At 43.3% G+C, this 26,770-nt stretch overlaps 2 protein-coding genes across 2 annotated transcripts in view; one reads left to right on the top strand and one right to left on the bottom strand.

Moving 5' to 3' along the window:
- Nucleotides 1-5,325, top strand: part of LOC308066431 (apovitellenin-1) — a 9,435-nt gene extending 4,110 nt beyond the window's left edge. Inside the window, exon 3 of the mRNA XM_080393713.1 lies at nt 96-5,325. Within this exon, the coding sequence (XP_080249839.1) occupies nt 96-195 (100 nt within the window). The 3' untranslated portion in view covers nt 196-5,325. The remainder of the gene's footprint in view (nt 1-95) is intronic.
- GPR15 (G protein-coupled receptor 15) lies at nt 5,322-26,664 on the bottom strand. The gene has a single exon (XM_080393674.1). It carries the CDS (start codon nt 19,150-19,152, stop codon nt 18,046-18,048), a length of 1,107 nt encoding a protein of 368 aa, XP_080249800.1. The 5' UTR covers nt 19,153-26,664; the 3' UTR covers nt 5,322-18,045.
- Between the last annotated feature and the right edge of the window lie 106 nt (nt 26,665-26,770).

Below are 26,770 nucleotides of genomic sequence, written 5' to 3'. Positions count from 1 at the left end.
GGAGCTCTGCACTCAGTGACAGGCAGTGTGATAATTACAGCAGATGGAGATCACCCTCTCGTATTTGTGTGTCTTACCACTGTCGTCTCCTGCAGGAACTTCCTCATCAGAGAAACAACTAAACTCAGTATACTGGCTGAACAGCTGATGGAAAAAATAAAGAACCTGTGGTACACAAAAGTCCTAGGCTACTAGCCAGGTGGAGACAAGTCAGTGTTTCCTGATGGGAGTTGGTAACACCCTGCAGTGTCCTCTCTCCCCCTGCCCTTACTACGGACCAAGATCAGTCAATAAGACAGAATCGATGCTCCTCTTAATGCCGCTAGAGGGAACCCAGCTTCAAAGACCAAGGGATGGAAGGCATCTGCTGAAGTCTCCCCTGAAAAAAAAAAAAACCCGCGGCTGGGCATGGGGAAGGCAATGATATTGTAGAGCTCTTCTGTAGCCGAATCCCGAAAATTAATTCCTCCTGAATGGCTTGGCCGTTGCCCTTCTAATAAAAAAAAAATGTTGGTTGTTACACTTCCTTAAGTTTCCTGTTTGTACTGACTGTTAGAAAATCCCATTCACCTTGGCATCCCACTCTGCTGAGAATGTAGCTGTGATTCACAAGAAGCTGTGGGCCGTGCTAACAAACCCTGGTGTTCAGGCACTTTTAACTAAGTTCAGGTTCTTCCTGGGGGGAGGGGGCATTATCTGAGCATCTTTCGGGTAGCCACAACATGGCAACCATAACTTCACATCAGGAAAGACCATGAAATTGAAGTCCTACTGATTATGCTCCTTGGTTAGGTAAGAAATAAGCAGGTACACCTGTATCAAGTGTCTGAAGATTCCAGATCATTTGGGAAAACAAGTGCCAGTAAACTAAACTTCCCACCAATCTGAGCAGGACTGCAAAAGTATGTTTCAACAGCCAACAGTGAGGCTACTCAGCCTTTCCAAAGGAGAAATGAGGGGAAAATTTCTCACCATCTTCAGGATGGAGGGTGACCAGTTTATGAGAGAGGCACCTATGCCCAGGATTGTCCACGAAGACCTGGCAGGTCCCTGTCAGCCCTGTGTAACTTCCTCATCTCAGATGTCCACACTGGATAAAGAAATCCATCTGCTTTATCATTAGGCCAGCAGAAACAAGCAGGCAATTTTTCTGAAATCACAACAGGAGACTGCAGCAGAGGCTAAAAAAAAACCTGCTAGCCTAAGATGTAGGAGTCGTGTACATAGGCAAAGCTACTGCTTAGGAGGGACAGCATGACTACAACTGGCAAAAGATTTGCCTAATAACTGCAAAGCAACGCTACTGTCTTTTAAGGTGCACCTCCATTTGCCTTCCCCTCATTGGGGTCTTAAACCTAAAATTTTGTTCTGCTTCAGCATTACTCTTAACTTTCTTTGGGGCTTGACAGCACCAGTAATGGCCCTCACCTGGGATCCTCATCCACGGGCCCAAGAAGCCACAACTAAGCTCGGGCTTTGGGCACCCAGTCCTGTAGCTGCTCCCTGCAGTTTTGGCTTACTGGTGGGTTTTCTTGCATGGGTGCTGGACCTACAGTAAGTAAGCAGACTCATTCTATCCTTGGTTGTGCTTCCTGGGTGGACCGTGGACCTATGCTGTAGCCTTGCCTCCAGCTCTGCCTCCTGCTGTCCCGAGTGGGCTCCCTGGTACAGCTGAAGGATCCTGTCACACAGTTACTACCTCGCCTCTGCTCGGGTACAGTGGGACTGTGCCCTGGCCAGGGGCATCACTATCTGTGTTGTGGTCTCTGCTGTCTTCTGATTTGTCTGCCCTCCTGGAACATTCCAGCTCTTGCTGCTCCCTGATACTATTTCTAGATTGTCAGATATCCAGCAACTGAGTAGGGGAAGCAGAAAAAGCAGAGAAAGCCAAGGAGAAAATGGGAGATGTCAGTGTTTGGCCCTTCCCATGGAAATGTGCAAGAGAGCAAAGGGAGAGATGGGGGGTGACAGGGAGAAGGAAGAAGCAATAGAAACTGAATAAAGAGCAACTGCGCTAGAAACTGAATGTATTTCTTCAAGGCTACACCCCCCACCCCCCACCCCACCCACGCACCCACTGGGTTTAACTCCAATAACTGAAAAAAGGCTAACAGATGAAGGCTATACTTCATCCAGTATCTCTGTGGCAACTTCCACTAGCACTGGTGGCCTGACCCCACATACACAGTTCCAGACCTTTATTTTAACCTCTTCTTTACATTTTACAACAGTATTTGGCCACCTCAGGAAAGCAGGCTTTGCCGTTGTTGGGCTTCAATGCTCCTATTGCTCGGGCAGCATAGGGGGTAGGGGAAGAAGTCACTAAGTAAGGCTCTTTCTCCAACCTGAAGTGCTGGATACTGAAAATATGTGTGTCCACTTTCTTTCCCAATGATCACAGAGACTTACTGGCAGAAGTTCTTAATTCTGAAAAGTTTCTTATTGCCCCAGTCTGAATTTCATCTTTCAAGATCTTGGCTGCTGAGAAGAGTTTGCTTCAGCACAAACCTGAACATGCTGTAGCTGTCGTATTGGAGCAAGTTGGTAGGCTATTGATAATACAGAAGAAATTAGTTCTTTATGTTTCGGGGTTGGTTATTTTGTTGTTTTGGTTTGGTATTTTTAATTATCAGACAGATCAGCTATCAATATAAACTTGCACTTAACCATTTGTCTGAATAAAAAAAATCTCATTTTGCATCTTCTGTATCTCAGCAGATCCTTGATACCATACACAATCAGAAAGAAATCAGTGTCCCCACACAGAGCAGCAGGTTATTTCATCTCCAGTTGCTCCACCACTTCTGCGGAGCTTTTTTGCAGATTTCTTTATTGCTGCATGTTTTGCTTATACTGTCTGTGCTTCCCTGGGCATGCATGAATGTGCACGTAAATACGTATTATGTAAATGCACCAGCATTTAGAAGAAGGTTTAGAAAAGCACAAGTTGGGCTGGTAAGAGCGTTTACCACATGAAAAAGCCAGGAACTTCAGCTCTTCCTGCTACAGAGATGATTTCCTACCTGCTTGTTTTACATTTGTCTGCTCAGTCTTTCTCTCTTTTTTCCCCAAGATAACCCTTGTAGAAGAAGCCCTGCGGGTTAAATCCCCTCTTGCCTCAGCGAAGAATTCAGAATTCCAAGTTTTCTCAGGATAGAGCTTGATATTTTGGCACTTCAAAAGTATTTCCTTCTGAAAGAGTGAAAGTCATGAGTCATATGAAAGATCCTGAAGGTGCCCTTAAGAGTTTGATGTCCTGGCAATAGTTGCTTCAGCAATTTCAATCTATTTGTCTGCACTGCCAAACAGGCTAGGAAAAAGTCTGGAAAGTATAGGGGGCTCACATTGCGCTTCAGGTTTGTTGTGTGACTTCATCAATGCAACCCAGCAGCATTTCTGTATTGCATCACTGCATAGCTGGAGCAGAGCAGTATCTGGTATGAATTCCATGCTTGATATTTTGTTAAATGCACTAATGATAACCCTTCTGTTCTTCTGCAATGTAACCGCCGAAAAATCCAAGCCAGCCACATGCTGATTAGCTGTTTGATATCTGACCGATTTTAGTATATGGGCAAAACTAAATCAGCCCATAGATCTCTGTATTTGTTTATACTGAATCGCCTGATCGTGTAGTTATCTATGCACTTTTATGCTTTAAAAGAAGTAAACAGAAAACCTTCCAGATGGTTAATCTGCTGTACAATCTAAAATGTAGGGCAACCTCCCACTGCCACAACTGACCCTGATGTTACTGGCATCACCCTTTGGTGTGTTCCTTTAAAGGCACAAACTAGCAGCTGAGACAGCACTGAGGCTGACATCAGGTAAGGAAAAAAGCATTTTATCCCAAAAGGGATCCTGGGGCAAATTCTTGGGATAGGTAACGAGGAGGCCATATGTTTTACTCTCAGAGTTAAAATATTTAACACCTACTCCCACTTTTCAGTAGGAATAAACAGCTTAATCTGCAATTTCATTGTAAAATAGGGATGGAAATCACTGCCCATGTGGTGTCTGTGCAAGTTCACCGAGTGCTTCAAGATTCTTGGAGGGGCTTCATAAGTGAAGCATTCATTTCAGTGAGAATCATGTCATAGAAACTTTCTTTGTGAGTAATCATCATTGACTTAGCAGGTTTGGGAAAGCTTGTGGTGTAACTGGTTCAACTGAGTCCATTGAAATGAAATCTTAAGAAATGTCAGGTTTCTGGTTTTTCCGAGATGGATGTCCCTGATTTCTGCAAAAACACCCTTTCTCAAAAAGTATTTATTATGGTGAATACTTTACACTATTTTCAGTGGCTCAGTGGTGACGGCACACAACTGTTTGGCTTTCACACTTCCTAGCACCCCTCACCTCTTACTTTAACACTGGGAAAAACCACAAATTAATGCTAACGAACACCCCGGGCCGTGCGCTGCTGTGAGCATGGTGGCTGTCCTTCTCCACACACAGCCCAAGCCCTCCATGAGCAGAAACCCCAACACGAGGCGTTTTCTCCTTCCAAGCAGAGATGACGAGGACTGGAAAAAGTCACGTAAAATACTCGAAATTTACGGCTGGTAGTCACACTTGAAGAACCATGTGGTGAATTCCCCTACACAGACACGTATTTCCATGCACAGGTAACATTATTTTTTGTCCTCTGGCACAGGGACGGTGGCTGCCACCCTGAGGGAGCGGACCAAGATGGTGGACATGCAGTGAGGCAGAGCCGACGCAGCCGTCTCTCAGATGGTTCTGTGCTTTCCACAGACTTTGGACAAAGCAGCTTTTTCAGATTTTAAAAGTAAACACCCAAATCACAAACCGGGTGCGTGTGTGTGTGCGTGATCTCTACCTGGCCCCCCCAAAAAGCAGCAGGCCCCAGGGTCCCGAGGGGGATGGCAGCGGCCAGCCCCGCGGGAGGTGGCGGCCGCTCTCCAGCAGCAGCGCGGAGGGAGGGGGCGACCGGCCACCGCCGAGGGGGGGTGGGGGGTGGGGGAGAAGCCCCTCTGGGAAGCCTCGGGCGAGGGGACCAGCGGGTGCCGGCCGAGGGCTAGCGCCGTGCCGGCGAGGCGCGGGCGGCTGACAGCAAGCCTTGCGTGCCAGGCGCCCCGCGGTCGGTCGGCAGAGATCACTCAGCATCTGTCTCCCTTTCGCTCACAGCCCGCGGTCTCGCACCGCCGCGGCCAGCCCTGACTCAGAGCGGCATCGCCGCCGCCACCGGCTTCGCACGCGATGCCACCGGCCATCCCCCACCTCGCTCCCGGCCGCCCCCGCTGCAATCCCGACCCGCTGGGGCCGGGCCGGCGGTACGGGCGGCAGCGGTACGGGCCGGGCGCGCAGGTAGGCTCGGGCAGCGGCAGCGCGGGAAGAGGCGGCTGCTGCCACCGCACCCCGCCACACACACACGTATTTACTTCGGTATTTGAGGCGGGGGGGGGGGGGGGGCGGGTGGTAGTTTGGGACGCTGCGGTACCCCGAGCTGCCCCCCGCCCCGCCGCCAGGCCCGCCCCCGGGGGCTCGGGCACGGCCGCGGGGCCGGGCCGGCCGCAGGGCCCTGCTCCGAGCCCCGGGGTCCCCCGGGCGGCCGGGCCTGCCAGCCCCGCCGGGGCAGCGGGGCCCTGCGTCCTCAGCGGGGCTGCTCGGGGAGGCGGGGGCTGGGGGCAGGAGGAGCTGTTTATGGCCATAACCCACTGGTCGGTGTGGCTGGGACGGGTAAATGGCTCCATCCCGGCTGCGAGGGTCCAGCTGTGGAGGCCGCGGAAAGGGAAGGGTGTTGTGGCATGGGCTGAGTTGGGGTTGAGTGTTGGCTAGGGAGGGGTTGAATGTTGTTTCCGTAATATGTAGAAAGACGGTTTTTCACATAGGTTTGCCCACTTACCTGCACGTTCACCAGCGAGGTGGGAGTTCCTGTCGCTTGGGTGTGTAATGACTACACTGCCCTTTGCAGACCCTGATTTTCCTGGGGGGGGAGTGAGGGTGTGCCAAACCAAATGATCCCATATTACAGAATTCCCCTTTACGCCTAGGTTTGGGGGTGATACGGGACTAGGTCATGTCTCAAAAAATGCTTTAAGCAACATTTCTTGTTTTGCTGTTCAAACTAGAAAACTCTAGTTAGCAGCTCAAGTGCAAGCTAACCGTCTTGACAGGAGCTGTGATAAAACCACTTCATTAAAGTTTCCCGGTGCCATAAACAAGGCAGCATTCAAATGTGCACCACAGCATCAGGTATGGTCCACATCTGGTGGGAGACAGGCTAACCTGCTCACTGCTGCACTAGTAGCGTGTCTGGAAACAGTTTTTAAGTTGCTATCAACCCCGAGTGGCGCTGGTTACTGAAGATCTTAACAGCAGAATAAATATTTACGAGTACAGCCGTGATATATGTCAGTGAAGAGCGCAGATCTTTTGTTTTCACAGCTTCCAGTCTCCAGGTTTACTGTAGCGTCCTTGTTAAATGGGTTCAGGTATTGGGTTTGAGGCTGCTTTATTCAGAGTTGGCTTAAGAGGTGAAAGCTGCAGGTGCGGGAGAAAATGTGTAACTCATTGTTTGAAAACAACTGGATTAAGCTCACTGCTTAGAACAACCATTTCAAGATGATTATTTCTTTCCTAATTGTAACATTTTCTCTTCTCTCCAAAGGCTGCTTTGCCTCTTGGCTTTCTCTGGGGTGGTGATGTTAAAAGTCCTGCTAGCGGAGGATTGCTCTCTTAGGAGTGTAGTACAGTTGCCTCCTAGGCAACCTTCTCCATAGAGACATCTTCAAAATGGCATGTTCAGGTCACCTTTGCTGCTTGGAGAGTGCAGAACTGTAAACCGGCCGGCGTGGCTGTGTGATCTGCAGGACTAATTTGTTTCCAGTTGTGGCCAGTAAAACACAAAGTTCTTTTTTTAGAAAGAAACCCACACACACAGATCAAACCTTGTTAATAGTTATAGGCTGTTGTATCCTTAGGTTAGTGCTGTCTTTTGTCAGATAAACTGCCACTGTGGCTGTTAGCTAATTCAGCATTTTAGGTTTCCCATGCTTCTGAGCTGCTTGGCTTGGCTTGAAAGTGGGGAGCTTCTCGCTTCTCCTTTTTTTGGTGTCAAAAATTGTTGGCGTTGCATACCTATACAGTTATCTTAGCAATTTAAGTAAGTCATAAAGTCTTTTTTCGCAGGTAAAAGCTTGGAGTGATTTTTAGATTTAAAAGGAGCTTTTAGTATTCTAATAATAAGGTTGACTCGATAGAGGTCATATTTTGTAAAAATAACTCTGGTAGATATTGCTGGAGGGAGAGGGTGCTCATTTTATTTACCCATTTTCCCAAATGGTACTTTGATACCTCAGAAAAATAAAGATCTACTATATGAAATCAATACACATACGCACGACATAATACTTTATTGAGAAGCAACACCATCCAAAATAGTCGTTCATCTGATGAACTTCTGTATTTTTAAAAATGTCCTTTGCCCATATACACGCTGCCCTTCTTCTGAGCATTTCTTATTAATTGTTAAGTTTAAAAAATTTCCATTTCAATTGTAAGCACCTTTTGCTCTGTCATATATTGTTGTGGAGTGTGCACTGGGTGGCTGAATGAGGGAGGAAAAGAGGTATTTCTGTATTGAATTTACTCAGTGTAGGTCAGTAATTTTTGCCAGCTCATGTGCAGTGTCAGAAATACACTGCAGGCAACTGCCATCTGTCAACCTGGAGAAAAATGCTTGTGGCAAAAGGCAAAAGACATGAATATCAGGCACTGTGACAAGTCTTTTGGGCAACTCATTGGCAGCTAGCCATCATAGAGGGCTTGGCAGATAATGCAGACATTGCTAACTCATGTTATGTCATAACACATAAAATCAAAATATGGAGCATGAATGCAAAAGTTCTTCAGTACTCCCCAAGCACTTGCTCTCACAAGGTACCGGATTTTATGATTGACTCCCTAGGCTGAGTAAATCACGGACCTGACTTAAATAACTGAGTAAATCAAAACCTTGTTTTTGAAGTATCTAAACTGACATCAGTTTAGTGGGAGCGTGTCCGTTCCCCGAGTGAACTGACAGTTAGGTGATGCTGAAAATGAAGGTTTGTTTCGTCTCCCATTTGCAAAGAAAGCATGTGGTTAAAGGGTAAACCTATGAGTTCAAAAGCAATTAAAAGGATCCTCTGAATATATTTGCATGGCATCTCATGATTTTAAGTGAATTTTGTGAATTCTGAGTATAAATGATGACCTACCCTTATGTTTTTTCTTAGTGAACTAGATGGTTGTCTGAGGTCTCCTACAGCTGTGCTGCACTGGTAATGCCACTTGTGTTAAAGTTTGCTTTCTTAAAATAAAAAGGAAGAAGGTCGCATGTCACCATTTGGCCTTTCTGTGGACATGAGACACTCTGTGTCAAAAAACAGTAGTATTCCACAGCTATTAGCAGGCACCTCAGCCTTTGTGCTTTTACACTACAATTTATCACCCTCACTCTGTGTGTTTCACACACTAATCAAATCATACCTATTGTGTGGCAGGAGCCCTTGGTTTGTTTTTCTGTCTGATAAAAGTGTGGACACTTCCACGCAGAGGCTGTATTCAGCAAAAGATGAACTGATCATTATTTGTGGATGTTTTAGATTAATTATAAGAGTGAAAATGCATACTTTAGTTCTTGTTCACCATGTGCAGCGTTTTGGAAATCCTGTTTTTATTATAATCTTCCTTTTTCACTTCCTCTAGACCTTTTCAGAATACTTGATTTAGGGCACATACTTTCTTATCTGGTCAAGGCAAATACAGATTTATTTGAAATGTTATTTTTTGGAGCCACTTAGCTCTCCACCTCTGACTTTCAGGTATGGCTGACGTGGACATTGCCTGGGTATGTGGCCTAGGGGGGCATCTAGGGGTAGAGCAGCACATTAGCTGTAGCCCTGCTGCCTCCTTTGCCTGTGCCAGAGGTGTGGAGAGCCTGCTGACTCTGAGGTGGTGAGAGCAGAGCTGGTGGCTGACTGCTGTGGAAGCGCTGGGTGTGCAGGGATGGAGATGCTCTGGGGAAGGACGACCGTCCAGCAAGCGGAGTGGGAAGCTTGCCTTCCTGGGGCTCAGTCCCTCCAGCATCCTCCCAGTGGGGTCCCTTTCCATGGCAGAAACCTTGTCCCATCCTGAAGCCCACTCCTGAGGGTGGCAGGCTTGATCTTTACGGGACGTTCCCCAGTGATGCTTTGTGTCCAGCTGCTGGGCACTGGACAAAGGTGCTAGCTTTGCCTGTTACAGAATGAAGAGGGCTCTCAGCCTTCAAACCCACAAGCCACTGGTGTTTTGCTGTGTGATGCATTGGCCTACAGTACAGCCAGAGCTATGGTAGCCACGTGGGGTAGTGTACCTGAGCTACTTTCATTTGACTAGTTCACAGGTTTGGTATAGATGAAGAAATTCCAGCATGCACTCCAGTGTCGGCTTGCAACCCAAATGGACAGTCCCAGTCCCCTGAGGCATGTTCACCTGTACTGATATTCCTGTCTCGGCATCTTTGCTGCCCATGCCTGTGATCGCTGCATTTGGGTGAGCAGGTTCACAGCTTCCTGTGTTGCAGTTGCCTGTTCAAGCTGTGGTACAAAGTCTAAACCAGGTGCAAACTGCAGAAGGACCTACAGTGCTTGCCCAGGGAAGTCCCTGTGTCTGGCATTGCTCCCTGACAGTGCTGGCTCTCCTTACAACCACATGAGAAGAGCATGTACGCCTTAGCAGAGAACACAGGTGCCTAAATTGGCATGATCTTTAAATTGGCAAGTTGTTTAAAGGCTATTTAAGGAGGTTACAGCTGGTAGTATCAGGAAACCTAGTCTTATTCATCAGCTGTAGTATCTATTCAGATGGTTTCTCTCTATATGGATAAGTGAGGCCGTATAATTATAGGCGTTTCATGGGCCTTCAGATGTTTCGGAGAAGAATCCTTAGTATGAGCTCTGAAAGAGGGCATACTAATCCAGCTGGGATCACTACTGGGTAGGTAGTCTGTGGGTTAGGCTTGTGGTCTTCTCATTCAGCTAATCCCCAACTCTCTTGAAGTTAATCCTATAAAACTCCAGTTGATTTCCATGAAAACAGACGTTTCCTCACTGACTTTGTTTGGTATTTATTTGGGTGACAGTGGAGGTAAGGACCTATAACCATCATTAGCCTAGTTGCATGAGTTCTTAGAATAGTAGGAGGGTTTCATCTTCTTTCATAATCAGCAGGGATTTCAAACATTTTTAATAGCCTCAAGATGGTTGCAGCCTCTAAAGTGTATATGCAAATGTGAGCGTGCCACAGCACCATCGATTCATCCTGCCAAATGTTAGCCTTAGAAGCTATTAGATTTTAAGGGTTCGTCAAGGTTTATTCTCCCTTTCCTAGCTCGATCTAGTCCTTTTTCTGTATAGCAGCTCTGCTCTGCAATGTTCTCTCTTATCAAGTGCTAGCATAGTTTCTCATGGGTACCTTGTTTTAGCACATATTCATAGCCATTCTTTGTTCTATGCTTGCAAAAAGAAACCAAACAACAACAACAAAAAGGGAGGGGTGTGCTCTCCAGATCTCTCCTCACTTTGATTCTCTTTATTTTTCCCTAAGCCTTTTTCTCTCTCCTGGCAAGATACCCACACAAGGGCTTTTCAATTACTTGAGTGTTCCTAAGTGGTCTGAAGTACCATGTTCTTTGACTAGAAATCAGAATATCTGGCACCTTATCTACAACTGAGCTGCTGTGAGATCTTGGGCAGGCCATTGCACTTTTCAGTGCATTTGTCTGCTCTTTCTTTGCTTCTGAGCACCCCTTGAGAGCGGAAGTTTATATACATATATGTGTTTCTTGAAAGCTATCAAGCTTCTACTCATACCTGCAACATTTCCTTCGGTGGCATGATAGTACCCATGATGAGTAACTCCCACAGATTCAAAGACTCAAAGCTATGCAAAACCAAATACACACCTCCCCCCCCCCCCCCCCCTTTTTTTTTTAATCTTTTTGTAATGGTTTGAATGTTTTTGTGTGTGTGAGGCATCGGTAGATGTTTCTGTGGTTCCCAGAGGAGGGAGGGTAAGGAGTGGGTGACAGGGGAAATGCGTGGTGTGGTCACACAGGTGTTTAGACAGTGCATAGACGGAAATCAAGTGAGTGGTCAAGTCAGGTGCATGTTACTGTACAGGGCAAATATTTGTTGTGTGTTTATTTATACGTGGTGTTCCTCAGCGGAAAAAACTGCTCATTGCATTTTAAGTCCGATTTTCTGGTTGTTTTGCTTACCAATTTTAAAGCTAGATTGAAAATTTGGATTAATTTAAAAGCCACTGACCAAGTTTCATTCTCTAACTGAGCAGAGTGCCACACAGTTTCACAGTCTGGTTTTCTTTGCCTCAAATTGAGGGTAAAAGGGCATCCTTTGGGGAACAGTTGTTCTTCTGTATTCATACTAACTGGTTTTATCAGTTTAGAAAGAAAGAGGGCATCCGACTCTGGGATCTCCATTGCACAGTAGAAGACAGAGGTGGGTTTTTTTCCAGAATTTACTATTGACTTTTGGATGCATCCAGTTACTTCCTGGTATTACCTAATTCATTTATTTTTGAAGGACCTGCTGTTTAGAAAGTGACTACTCAGCCCTTTCTGGAAATCAGTGCTTTGCAAAGGATCTGAATCTGGGCATTTATAAATTAAAGCCTCTGAATTTAGTAATCACTTTATGGGAAGCATTTTGTTTGAATGCAGATTCTTACCCTACCTGCCCTGTGCCCAATTCTAGTCCTCAAAGCAGCAAAATGCAGCCCAAATTTCAAGAGAAACATTGGTCTCTTCTGGGATTTGTTGTTGAGATGCCTCTTGTAAAATCCCATGTGCTCTAGAAAATGTGAAAAGTAAACAGTAGAGGAAATATGTTCACTAACTAGACTTAGTGGGAGCTTCTGACTAAGAATTAGCTCTCTTACTAATATGGAAACTGTTTTGAAGTTTGAAAATATGTATTTTGGTCACAATGTATTATTTAGATGATTGATACTGATAATGTTGCGTGCTCTCAAACCACAACACATAGCATCTATTTCCAAAGCTGCTGCAATCTGTTACAAAAGCATAGGAGAGGTGAATTGGGAAAATAAAATCTGGAAACCATTTTATATTTAAAAAGAAGTGTCAACGCAAGCAGCCTGGCCTTTGGCAGAACTTTTTTACTGAGTCACATGTGGAAGGCTGCCTTTCTTCTTGAAAGCTGTTGGTTTCCAATCCACTTGCTTTCTCATCTCCCATATTTTGCATTCTTTTACTTTATTACGGACTCCGGTCTTAGCTGCCTAGATGTTTGGGGCCAGACTCTCTCTGGCTTTTACTGAGAGTGGGGTACTGTGTCACCTTCAGCAAGACTCCAGCAGGATACTGAACACCCACATCTGCAAACTGGGCAAGTGCTTGGGTTGTTACTGAAACCTAGAGTGCACGAATTGCAGGCTTTGTGGTATTGCATTAAAATGTGATACGAGATAATATGGGTTTTCTCTGGTTTTCTAGAATACCCAGTCACCTCTGTGTGACATTTGGTAGCATCGTAATTACTTCTTGAGTCCATTTAATGCATAGTCAGTGCATATTTCCATCAGTTATGAGTTTAGGTAGCTCCTTCTTTGTTCCTATTCATGAACTGATCTCCCTTTCTCTGATGACACACGGAACACTGACATACTTGGTAAATAGCCTGGGTGGATGGATTTCCCATTGCAGGATTGTCTTTAGGCTATTTGTGGTCCCTGCTTCCTAGTCTTCACTTGCCATGAAATGTGCTCCTCAACTGAGTGAAGCCCTTTAAACAAGAGAAGAATCCTAGAGTCATGAAATTGTTTAGGTTGGAAAAGACCTTTCAGATCATCAAGTTCTACTGTTTCAGTTAGAAATTTTGGGACATGTAATGATTTGTGCTCACACCTTGCAAGCCTACTCACAAGTCCCATGTTGGCGTCATGGATGTAAGTGATCATACAGGGATAACAACTCAGTATTCCAGTAGTGTGTAACTGTTAAAAGTGCATGTAAGCGTCCCCACCCATAAGCTGACACCTCTTTGTACTGTATGCCTTACAAGCACCTAAAAAACCCTCTTCTTTTGTCAACCATCTTACTGTTCGTGCACAGCAGTCAAGAAATGTATCATTGCAACATCTTTGCACAGTCAGCAAATGTTCTTACTGTAATTCAGCATATTTGAAACCTGCGGCACAGACACGCTGTGAGGGGCTTTTCATGCCACCAGTGTGACAGAGCCAGGACAAGAAGCTGCAGATAAAATCTTGATGCACCTTAGTCAGTGGACACTTTCATCTTAGCTTCCAAGAGCCAACCTTTACTGCAGTACTTGGGGAGAGTCAGTCCAGTGCAGTGACTACACCACTTGTCTTAGGTGTTTGAGGGCAGTAACCTGGCCCTGCTCATTTTGGATCTGAAGCTATTCCCTGTGTGACTTTCTTCTCAGTCCTCTGCAACTCTAAGTACCATTTAGCAGCAGTGCAGTTGTCAGTGTTAGCACATCTGGTGCTGAAATGAAGGTTGCAAAAATTCTTTGCCCATTTAAGTAAGCATCACATCTGGGTACAATTTTTCTTTGTGTTGAGATGAAGTACTTTATTTCTCAAAAATGCTGATTCATTGAAGCCAAAATGGAGATGAGGAGATGCATCTAACCAGGCCCTCATTTATATCAAGAAGCAGAGGCACTTCAGTTTTGATCGTGCACATCTCAGGAAAGTGTACTGACCTCTAGATTGTTGGAGGTAGTGCTGGTGGTATAGTCGTTTTCATGAAAAACTTCAAAAGGTCTTGATTTCATTCCAAGGCAGTACAAAAGCATCTCTGAAATCATGAAAAAGTTTGTGGGATGGGCAGATGATGAATGTTCCCATCCAGATCTGCTGAAAGATTTTCTAGTAATGCTTTGCTACCTTTTCATGACAATAAATTGAGAAGTTAGATTACAAAAAAAAAACCCAAAACCACAACTATATTTCTTAGCTGCAATCATATCAGATTTATTTTTAAATAATAAAAGTGAGGGGAAAAAAAACAGTTCAAATTACTTATCAAGATCTTTGGCAGGTGTCCTATCAGAATTGCACCATTTTCATTTCACGTAGCAAACCACTTTACAGTTGCTAAGTTCTTTTAATATGGTTTAAATAGGCATCCTGCTACATTACTCAAGTCTACCAGGTTAAATACTTAAAATCACAATAATTTTGGTAATATACTAAGCTGTATTAGTACTAACAAACAAATAATTAGTATTAACATGGAATAGTTAAAATTCCAGAAGGAAGTTTGCTCATATGGAGCATTTGCTGTGGCATTTATATGAGATTCTCTTCAAGCCTGGCAATATTTAGCAAGTTTGGGGTTTTTTTCCAGTACTAAAGCTTTATGCAACGGAAGGAGATCTTGGTAGATTTCCTTTACCATTCCAATTTGATCTAGTATTTTGAAGTATTAAAAAACAAAAAAAACCCAAAAAAACAACAAAAAAAGTCTGCCCTAGCTTAAAATTATTTCAACTCTTGTAGAACGATTATATTCCAAAGATACTGTTCTGCTTTTGGGGGGGGGGGGGGGGGGGGGGGTGTCAGGAAATAAGGAATGAGTCTGACTTAGCAAGGTGTAATTTTTTTCAGTGATAAAAATCATAGGTTAATTGAAGTGCAAGTCTTAGGCTTTTTTTAATTAAAAAAGTCTTTTGTTCTGTACTAGTAAAGGTAGAGCGAGGATAAGAGATTGAGAAGACACTACTGAGACAGTAGTTTTTCAGGGTCACTGCAAGTAAGATTAAAATTTGAACTGACACTGTCCTGATTTTCAAACACTGAAAAGTCTGAAAACACCGTTGGTGCTCTTCATGCGTTTGTAAGCCTGAAAAAGAAGTTTGGCTGTTAGATGAGGGGAGAAAAGGCTGTCACATGGAGGAAGAAAAACAAAATCTTTTAGAAAAGGTAGTGGGGGAGGAAAAAAAATGCATTCAGTGAAGGGAGGGGACAGCAAAAAACTAGTCTGTGTCTCTGGGATGCCCCCCTTGTAGCCCAGGCACATATCCCAGTATCTTACTGTGTGCCAGAGAGTACACAGTGTCACCAGCAATTGCTGAAGGACACTTTTGCCTCCACTGACCCTATAGTGCCAGCTTTCCCCCTGCTCCGATGAGGGCTTGCTCTGTTAGCCTGTGGGTACGGTAGGGAACTGGCTGGCGAGTTGGGCAAGACGGCCATGCCTAGCTTTCTAGGTTTGCACTGCCCTTGGGTGAGGTATGTTTTTGTTTCGCTGCCTACATTAAATGGCATGACAGCAAAGTTTAATAAAAAATGCAAGTACCAGGATTTATTTGTAACATCCAAAATAATCATCCCCATTTACAGATCTTTAGAAAATACAGAGGTGTGAAAAGATACAGTGCTGCATTTACATCAGAGGAATACTTCTTCCACTGTTCAGTTTACAGTTTCTTCCCCTGCTGTCAGGACAGTAGTTAAGTCTTCAGGCTTTTTGCCCATTTATTTCTCTCCGTTTTTCATGAATTACATTAGCTGGTATAGGTGTCCTCCCTTTGAAGCCTTTTAACAGATCTGCATGGGTGTAGCCATTCGCCCTAGAATTCACTGTGTCCTCTTCTTAGGTAGGGAGCAGCAACTCCTTTTTCTTAGTGCACTCCGTAACTAGAATAAAAGTAACTTTTCATAGATCTGTAAAATGCCTCACTGTTATTCCAGCAGTGATCTGTATCTGATTGCCTAGAAGACAATTCGTAGCTTCAATGAAATGTAAAAGTCTTTTCGATGGTGATCAAAATGATGCAGGGACTATTGCTGCAAGGCTTTTTGTTTATGAGAGACTTTTCCCTCTGTCAGTTACAGTACAGACTTGTGTGCCAGGTTATTCCTTCCCTGGCAAAGATGGGAGAAGGGAACACAGGACCAAACTCTTAAAACTTAATTTGAAACACTGCTGCCCAGTAAAATGATACAGGGTTTGTTGTATAATAAGGGGGGTGTGTGTGTGTGTGTGTGAGAAAGTATAATAACTTGCATGCCAGTTGTTACTATCTTATTTTACTTCTTAAAAAGTCAGCTCAGAGATATGTATTTCCTGACTCTTTCTTTTGTTGGTAGCGTTTAATTTTTTTTATCTTATAGGGCTGTTAAGTAGCCTTAAAAATCTCTTATTTATTGTTAAAAATCTTTTACTTACTGCAATTCACATTTGTTTCCGTGTATTTTGTTTTATCACTTAGTGATGACTTCTGCCTCTAGTCACCACCTTTGTGGGTTTTGTGAAAGCTAGTTCAAAAGCTTCAAAGGCTAAGTGCAAAAGAGAAGAGAGAGGAAAAAATTAAAAATCAGGAAATGTGAAAGGAGAGTTTCTAACAGTCTTCTGACTTAGTCACATTACACATCCTGGATGCTTTATGATACTGATTTATTATGTTTATGACAAGCAGTATTATATTAGGCTAAACATTTAAGAGGGACAACAGAATATGAGATAACTGCAACACAGCCACAGTATTCCAGTCCTGTTGGCGGTTTAATACTTCTTTTAACTGTGCACTTAAAAACATTGTACCCTGGTTTCTTTCTTTTAAGCAAACATTTCTATCAATGATTGGCATTTAGAAGGATATGAAAGACTTAATAAAATACATGTAGTCAGCTTTATAAAAGTCCTGTACCAGATTTCTGATGAGCTGCTTAACTTCTTGCTCCACATTTGTTCAGCTTGTAAATCTTGGAAGTACTGCAGCCGTTAAAAACACTGAGATTTCACTGTTTCCCCACCTCATTTGCCGTCACACTTGAAAGCGGTTGGGCAAGTGTTATCTTCCCCACAGCATATTAAATGCAAGACCTCTGCATTTCCCAAAGGTTGGTGGATAAGAATGAGCAAACTTTATAGAGCTGTTTTATTTACAGAGTTCAGCCATGTAAATGAACTAAAACATTGGTCCTTTTAAATTCCTTTTCCATGAGCATCCCTGCACCCAAGTTTTCTCAGCATTCTCTGTGATTTTCTGTGCTTCTCATGGAGAATCCCTCAAATGTTCATGAAGTTCTGGCTGATTTAGATTGTGAGGCATTTGACTGACTCCAGTGGGAGAAAGTAGCCCTCCTGTATATATATGTCTTTACATAAACCAGTTGCAGCTAAACAGAGCAGACCTGCACTTTTGAGTGGCACACAATGTTGTACTATTATATAACAACCCAAGCAGTCAGAAATTGTGTCATATGCTCAGAAAAGTCTTAAAAAGCACAAGTGTTTTTTTGTTGGGTTTCTTTTTCCTTTAAGAAAACAGTTAAATGTGGGATCTCTTTTGCTTGTTTTCTGGTTTCTCTGCCTTCAAGTTATCTTTTTTTCTGAAATCACAGGGGCTAGGAACTTACGGTAATTACTGTGATAGAAACTAAGATTTAATGCCATAGTAAGAAGCTGAGATTTAAAGAAGAGCGCACAAGACTCAAGTTATGATAACTGGTAACACACAAATTCAGTAGAACATTGGCTTTCTAAATTCAGAAAACCTTGAAAAAACCAGAAGTGGTCAGGTTGGTTTGAGGACATTGTGACACGTTCATGGGTAAGCTAGGAACCTAAGAGAAGAAACACTTCTGTTGTGTTGTTTTTCTTGCTCTGTGCAGAGTAAAAACCTACATACATTTAGGTTCAAAGGTTGCCTGGACACAACTTTGACTGAATCACATGATTCTTCTCTGTAGTTTGTAGCACTTCGACTCGGGTTCTAGTGTAAGCATTTGTGGATCTTTCTCCGTGCAATGGTTTCAGATTTACATCATGCAGTGACACAGCGATCATTGTGAACCTTAATTCTGTGGTTAAGGTTTTTTATTCCATCTATCTGCATTTAAAGGGAAGCAGCATTCCTCCCACCTGAAGTGCTGGCTGCACTTGCACCTCTGTCTCTTGTTGCTTCTTTTCAGTGTCTTTTTATTTTTTTTTCCTGCCATCTTTGGAGAGATTCCTTCCTCTGCAGTTCTGGATCCTAGTTAGAGGGACACAGAGCGCTTCCTCTTCCTGCTGGCATACTCCCCCACACCAAAATTGGATAAGGAGTGGCTCAGACGAGTGTCCAGAGTATCAGAGTTGTTGCTGCTACTGCTGATTTTCACCCGGGGGCACAGGCACCGGAGCATGGCTCTGCGGATGTAGTTGTCAAAGCAATAGTAAATGAAAGGGTTGGCACAGCTATTGGCAAAAGCGAAAGGGCTGCTCACCTTCATGCCCAGCTGGGCAACCATGTCAAGAAAACAGTCAGGCTGCTTCAGGAGTCCCAAAAGGATGGCCATGAGCTTGAAAAGATTGAAGGGAACCCAGGATATAACAAAAGCTGCCACTACAATGAAGACTATCTTGATGGATTTTCTCAGTTTCTTATCATGTTTCCCAGCTCTCTGATAATGCACACAGAGTCTCTTGGTGATGGAGCAGTAAAAGGTTAAGATACTCAACAGTGGAAAGAAGAAGGCCAGGATTAAAAGCATCAGTGACATGATTTGTTTGGCTTCTGTTATGGCTTTGTCTGTGCAGTAAGTTTTTCCATGGTGCTTCTTCAGTTCTCTGGACAAAAGGGTTGGCATCCCTAAGCAGCAGGATAATAACCAGACACAGATGCAGAGTCCACTGGAATAAGATCTTGTTCTGACCCGTCTAGCAATAGAGGGATGCATGATAGCAAGGTATCGGTCAGCGCTCATACAAGTGAGGAGGAGGATGCTGCAATACATGTTGACTGAGATGACATAGGAACTAGCTTTACACAGGAAAGATCCTACCCTCCAGTTCCCGTCCGATGCCTCCTTGTCCACCCAGAATGGCAGCGTGATGAGGAAGATGAAGTCAGATGCAGCGAGGTTGATGATAAAGACGTCGATCAGCCTCTGGATCCGTTGCTTGAAGACCAAGGCTAGTATCAGGATGGAGTTGCCAACAATGCCCACCAGGAACACAGTAGTGTACAGGATAGGGAGGAAAGTAGACATATGTTCCAGGTGCTGATACTGGCAGTTGTCATCGTAGTAGTAGTCATAGCTGAAAGTGACTGAAGTCACAGGCGAAAGCTGGGTGAGTTCCATTTCTGGCCAAGCTGTCATCATCCCTGCTCTGAGGAAGACTCTGAGATCCCCCTACCCTTCCCCTCAAGGTCTTATTTAAGAACGTTAAAGCAAGTGAGCAGGAAGGAGTGGAGAGAGGGAGGAGAAAAGTGGTTTTGGGGGGGTGATTTGTATGCTTTTAGCCAATCGCACAGGCAGTGGACTAGCAACAGGAGTCTCTTGATTAGTGAAAAACCTGTCTTCAGAATAAACACTTGCTTCTTTTTTTTTGTATCAGTTTTAGCTTTACTGATTTTATCTTCATTTTGCATTTGCCTATAAGCAAACCAGGTTTGGGTTTTGCTTTTATTTTGGGGGAAGGGAAGGCAGTTTTCAAGATTCTGAACTTTTGGGGACAGGATATTGCTAGTTTGCAGAGATTCGAGATTGTACCAGCTCAGAAAAAATCAGAGAACATGAATGCATGTGCCACATTCTTTATCTTTACTCAAAACATTTTGTATAAATTGCTTTTTGGGGCAGGCTCAACTTTTCTGAGGCTTGGAGGTTTGTACTTTCTTTGTCCATTTATGGTTGTTTTCTGTTGAGAGTAATCCTCTCATGAAAATATTTAGGGGAAAACATTTTAAACTACCATCTCTATTATGCCTTGTAGTTAGTTGTTCTGTAGCAGTCCCAGGCTTTCCACTGCTCTGCCACTGCCCCCCTCCTGCCCTGCAGCCCCTCCAGTTCCCCTAGCCCCGGACTACCCACACCCAGCTCTGTGAATGTATTGGAAACTTAGAGGACATATTTCCAGTGTGTCATATTCCCATCTCCACACAGGCTTCCTTATCGGCCACAGTCCTGGTCTCCAGAGAGTGGTTTGTTCCTTCTCCTTCTGACTGTACAGCCTGCATGGCTCTTGAGCCATTGTTATCTGCAATGCTCGCTTCTCTTAAAAAACTGATTTCCTTTCATCTTTCATTTGCAGTATCATTATTGCTGCAGCTGTGGCTTACCTTATAGAGAGCCTCTTCAGCATTGCATAAATTGAATGAAAATTCTCGTTTTTTAAACGACTGAATTCATTACAGCTTTGTCAGTGCATACTGATTTGAAACCTCTACTACTGATCTTCATCATCCTTCCTCTCTTCTGCAGATAAATTAATTTTCTCCTTCTGCTTCCTCCCACCCACATGTTCACAGACCAGGCACATCTTCAGGATTCTCGGAGCTTTAAGCAGATTGCTTACTGGAGTGTGCTCAAGCCCTGGGCAGATAGATCCCATCTGTGTATGTCTCCACATGCAAAGACCAACTCCGGATTGCATGGACAGCAAATTAATCCCTCCGGTGCAATCTGGGTGCACACAGATGCACTGTGCCAGTGCTCAGGTTATGTGCTCCTGTGCAGCAGGTACCTGGTAGAAGAGCCAGCTGCTATTAAACAACTAGTTGCTGGACCAAGGGATATTTAGGTGGGCACTCTCTCTTGCGTAGATATTCTGATGTCTAATAAAGAACTAGCAATACACAACTGCCTTCTATCAGTAGGGCATTAGTGAGTATTTTTCATGGAATGTATAAGGATATAATTACCTCAGTGAATGTAATTCAGCCATTACAAACTCTGAAAAAAAGAGGTTTCTCAGCATTCTCTGTGATTCTCTGTGCTTCTCATGGAGAATCCCTCAAATGTTCATGAAGTTCTGGCTGATTTAGATTGTGAGGCATTTGACTGACTCCAGTGGGAGAAAGTAGCCCTCCTGTATATATATGTCTTTACATAAACCAGTTGCAGCTAAGCAGAGCAGACCTGCACTTTTGAGTGGCACACAATGTTGTACTATTATATAACAACCCAAGCAGTCAGAAATTGTGTCATATGCTCAGAAGAGTCTTAAAAAGCACAAGTGTTTTTTGTTGGGTTTCTTTTTCCTTTAAGAAAACAGTTAAATGTGGGATCTCTTTTGCTTGTTTTCTGGTTTCTCTGCCTTCAAGTTATCTTTTTTTCTGAAATCACAGGGGCTAGGAACTTACGGTAATTACTGTAATAGAAACTAAGATTTAATGCCATAGTAAGAAGCTGAGATTTAAAGAAGAACGCACAAGACTCAAGTTATGATAACTGGTAACACACAAATTCAGTAGAACATTGGCTTTCTAAATTCAGAAAACCTTGAAAAAACCAGAAGTGGTCAGGTTGGTTTGAGGACATTGGGATTTGTACACCACAGGCACAACTGTGAATCTGTAAGAAAGCACAGGCTAAGAATCATCTTCTCACCATCCAAAGATTACAAAAGATACACCTATTTTTCAGCTCAAGTTCTGTAAAAATGCCCGAGTATCTTACAGTTTAGAGAAATTACTTTTGATGGCTTCAGTGCAGAGGTGAGTTTTGTGTCATCTTTGCTTATTTCTGCTTCAAGGAATATGTTTCAGTGTTTCTGAAGCACTGAAGAAGCACTAGAGGCATTCTCTTTCTGTCAGTACTAGAGTAGATCAGCTGAACCCTACGGTCTGTGGCATAACAGTACTGCCTGTCTTGCAAAGATGAACCTAATTGTTACTTTACTCTGCACTTAGATCCTAACAGCTTACAAGCTTTAGAAATCAGGCACAAACTTCTCTCCCACCATCTCACACTACTGCATATTGCATCCTTGAAATTCACTCCCTCTTCCCATCCCAGAGCAGACAAAAAAGTGAGTAACTTTTTTAAAAGCTTAATGGAACTGTAAAGATAAGCCTATGTCCATATATTCTTGAGTTTGTGGTCTCTCACTTTGTTGTCTCCCTGTAGTTTAATAACTCTACTTACTAAAATAAAAAAAAGTAGATGGTAAACCTTTTCCAACAGGAATCAAATCTGTTCTCTTGAATTTGCTGTGTGTTTCTTGAATGCTCTGAATAGACCTGTGGATATCACTGTGTGTTGGCATATTACAAATGTGACTTCCTTATCTGGACAAAAGATTTGCAAAGATAATATGTAGTATTGTCATGAATAATAAAGTGATCTGTAATTATGTGAGCGCAGCAGCAGCAGGCATATTTGTCTGTAGTCTGTAAGCCTTGTGGGTTTTCTTTGTGGTATTGATTTACTTAGGGTGTCACGTAAGGTCTTACTCTTCCCAGAGCTCATTTCCCTCAGGTAGAGCCAAGCTCTCAAAAATACTGAGTACATGGGAATTCCCCTCGTAACACTTCTGCACAGATAGTCCAGAAAGCTCAGCACGTGATCATTTGCTAAGATCCAAGAGATACGGTGAGATGTTTTGTCAACAGGAGGACAGCCTGTACCTTCTAGTCAACCCCCTCCTAGATCTGCACAGCACTTTCCTCCTCCTTGCCACATACATGTAAGCCCTTTTCCTGAACAAAATTTTCTGAGCATGAACCTAAAGCTTTTGTAACCCCGTGCTGATGACAGGTGCTGTAATTGTGGCCGTGTATTTGGCCAGTCCTGCTTTAGAGCGTATGCTTCTCTGATGGTCCTGCCTTTCTCAAACGTGCTTGTGGCGTTTGTCATGTCAGTGTTTGTACCATTCCTTAAATCTTCCCAGTAGGAAATGCTGAGGTATTTCCAACAGTAGCAAGGGAAAAGATTTTGTGCCTTTGTTCACAGTTCTGTAATGCTTGTGGTACATGTATTATGGTAGCCTTCTAATTTTGTGGCAAAATCAGAGATGTACAGCAGAACTATCTGCACAGGAAGTATGCAGAGTTGTTGATTTAGCTTGTTACACACACGCGCACACACCCCCTTACAAATTTCTGCAATTGAAGCATTCCTGGTAGCGAGGTGTGGGTTTGGGTTTGTTTCAGATTTTTTTACATTCTCTGTTTTACTGATAATTTAAATGTGGGTTTATGCCAGCTTGTACATTTGCCTTTACGTAGGCACAGGCATCTAGATTATCTATATATCTGTAAATTATTAGTTATGATAAATGCTGAGAAGGAACAGAGGTTAATTTGGCTGTAAAAGAAACTGTAGAGGTTTCTGAATGATTGAGTTTTAAAAACTTTCTGTAAGGAATGCAAATTTGCAGACCTAATTAAAAAAATCACAAAAAATACCCACCAAATTGGCTGAAACTGCCCTACTATGCTATAACCTAGGTGAAGGCAGGCTCAGAGGTAAGCAGATAAATGCTAACCAAGAGAAGTTTCACCCCTGAACAAAGAGGAGAGGGTAGAACTGATTCAGGTAAAACTGGGGGCACTGAGACAATGCATTGGGGTAGGTTGAAGTAGTTTCATATTGAGAGCAGTGGTCTACAAAGTCCAGTGCGGGAAGAAAGCATTTTTTGTACACTTAATACATATTTTTAAATGGTGTTTATTTCCTCTTTATCTCATCGTTTTTCATCTTTTTTACTATGTTTTATAATGTACGTAATATATTAGTACAGTAGTACATGTGTATAATTCTAAAAAAAATACATGTATTAGGAGTGCATGCTGAAAAAAAATTTACTGATTGGGTGCATGGATAAAAAGATTTGGAGACCACTGACTTAGAGAACAAGTGGGTATCACTAAAGTGAACCTGTGCTGTTTATCATATTTGAAAGAAGCACATCAGAAGGTCCTCTCTCTGAAAATTATAATTAGGGTAGAGTTTTCTTAGCCTGCTGTGTTCTTTGCCACAGATAGAAAAATACAGAAGGTAGAAATAAAACCAGGGAGACTTTATAAAGAGGTCTGAGGGAAATCCATGGGATTTTTTGTTCATTCTGGCTATGGGAAATGCTTATAGATGGTGCTTGAAATAGCAAAACTAAAACTGCCCTTTTTAGTATTACAAAGAGAGTACTTGTTGCAAGAGGTAATATATTGTAGTAAATTAACTAGTAGTATTGGAACAAATAGGCAGACTCTTGAAGACCTTTTTCAAGTCTGAATCAATAATTCCTGAAGCAAATGTGATATATGAAGGTTTTACATTTGTTTCTCATCCTGTATCAACTTCATTTAATACAGATGGTGCCACCTCCTACAAATGTTTACTTATTTTCTTAAACTGTGAGAGCTACAATGACAAAAATTTTGTATGACACATTTTTTGCAAAATGTTAGGGTTTTGTTTGTTTGATTTGTTTGCAGCGCTGATGTTAAACTCTGTCAGTTCCTGAGAACTTCTGTTAGAGGTACTAACTAATGCACATGATCCAGGTCTGCTATAGAAGAAACTTCACTTTTGCAAGAAGCAGGAACAGTTTTTAAGCTATAGCCGTATGCATTGTTGCCTTCATGCTTTCATGTGCAAACTGCCACCATTTTTGCACAGAAAGGCAAACTTTTACTTTGAAAACCTTTCCAAATGATCCTGTTCTGTAGCTGAACTGATCAACCGGTGGTTCTGCTGAGGCACACTGAGGAGGTGTGAAAAGAAAATGAAAAAAGATAGGTGCTGTCAATGAATGACTCTGTGCATTCGTTTTGTAACATTTTTTATTGGGTTACTCTGGTTATATGGAGGGGTATTTTTTTTCCAGGAAGAAAACCAGAACAACCAAGCCAAGTGAAATCTGTAGAGAATATTGGAAAATAAATAAATAAAACACATGCCTTCCCTCTGTTTGTTTTTGAGCAGCTGCACACATCATATTGATCAGCACAGATTATAAAGAAGAGGCCACTATAGTCTAATTCAATAATGGAAGTAGCAATAGCTGCAAAATTTTCTAGAATTTATTCTAATTTTTATGAGATTATCTCTTGTAGGAGAAAAAACTATAGACTTGCCAGTGTTAAGTAATTCACTACAATTTACGGTAAATGGTTCCAATTCTGCTTATTCCATGGCTTAGAATACAGATGGTTTGGGTAATTTTTTCTGTTAATGTTTTCTACTTCTGATCGTTTTGCCAGGTATACTGAAAAAAGTATTACTCATTTTTTGGTTCCCTATTGCTATTACATGTATTTTATGGTCTTGCAACCCCTTAGCTCTCTCTTCAGTAAATTAAGTTGACTGAATTTCTGTGATATTTCACTGGGAGAGGTTTTTTCAATGCTCGGTGATTTTCACGTCCCTTTTCAGGTGTCTCTCTACTTTATCAACACGTCAAAACTAGACATGTGATTGCAGCAGCTCTTTTGTCCTTGTGATTTCTCTGTTTATCCATCTAAGGTTGCAGGAAAGTTGGGGGTTTTTTTGCCACAGCACCATCTTGGCAGTTGGTAATCCACCATGACCCATTTGTCCTTTTCATTTTGTGCTTCCCAGGATAAAGTTTTATGTCAGGTAAGTATAGCCTCCACTCTTTGGTCTGAAGTGAATGAGCTCATAGATGACCTTATTGAAATGCATGTTTGCTTGCCCCCTGCTGCCAAATGATCAGGTCACCCTGTACCAGTGCCCTCTCCCATGTCATTATTTACCCTTCCCTCAGCCCTCATGTCATCTGTGAAGTTTATCAGTGATACTCTGCTTTCTTCCAGGCCATTGATAAAGATGTTAAATATTCCAGTCTAGCATAAATCCCAGTCAGACCACAAAATACACCCTTGCAGACAGTTGTTACATTTTGAGGTGTTGGTGAGATGGTTCAGTGAACTGGAAAGGTGGAGCGCATAGGCAGAGGTTTCTTAATTAAGTATAATTTCTGATTATTTTTTTAAATTAAAAAAAAAGTATTTTCACGCACTGAGTCTGAGAGATTTCTTATATCACTGCTTTCACCTATGCCATCCTAGCTTCTTACCTTGCTGCAAAAATGCTTCCTGGCTTCTCTGGGAGGGGAGTTGGTTGAGGTTGCTCCCCAGAATTCCTCAGACACATGAAAACCTCGGATGGGAATCTGTTTTCTCAGAGTATTTGTTTGCTGGTTTAGAGGTTGATAAAATCGAAACTGGGTGTGGTGGTGCCTCAGCCAGGGCAGTTGTTAACCGCTTGTAAGAGTCCTCTTGTAATTTGTATGGTATGTGTACCAGGGATGGGGGGGAAATGTCTGACTTGAGGCATGGAGCCAGTATTGCTGATTGTTGCAATTTTTACTACTTTTTTTTTTTCCCTTACCTGGTATTTTCTTAAGTCATTCAGCCAGGATATCATATCACCATTTTTACAAGCAACCAAGCAAAAAAGAAAGAAATGTAAGCCATATGGCCGCAGGGGGAGACAGAACAATTGAAATTGCAGACACGAGTTTGTTTATTTTGGGTTTTCTGTGAAAACTTATGGCAACTACAGCAGGTCCAGGACTCCCATGGTTGGGACCATGATTCCTGATTCCCAAGCACCCATCTTTTGCAGGTGTGCAATTTCAGCATTAATCAGTGCCACGCCTCACACAGGTACTGAGGCGTCAAGGGTGGGGCTGGGCCACCGCAGTTTGAGCCAAGCTGGGTCTGTGTTAGCAGCCAGGCCCTGCAGGTGTTGTTGAGGTGACAGGCACCAGGCGCCCCACGGGCACCCCACTGGTGGCCGAGGGGAGGAGGCGAGGCGGGTTGCCCAGCGGCGGGCACTGAGGAAGCCGGTGGCCGTCGAAAGGCGAGAGGGGTGGGCGCTCGCGAAAGGGCGGGAAACTACAACTCCCAGGCGGCACCGCGGCAGCGCCGCAGGGGCGGGGCGAGGCGAACTACAGCTCCCATGGTGCCGCGGGGCCGGACAGCCGCGGCCGCTCCGGCAGAGAGCGGGAGAACTACATCCCCCAGGGTGC

Source organism: Falco punctatus, assembly GCF_963210335.1.
Source record: "Falco punctatus genome assembly, chromosome: 6".
Classification (NCBI taxonomy): domain Eukaryota; kingdom Metazoa; phylum Chordata; class Aves; order Falconiformes; family Falconidae; genus Falco; species Falco punctatus.
This window is presented reverse-complemented; position numbering and strand designations above follow the sequence as displayed.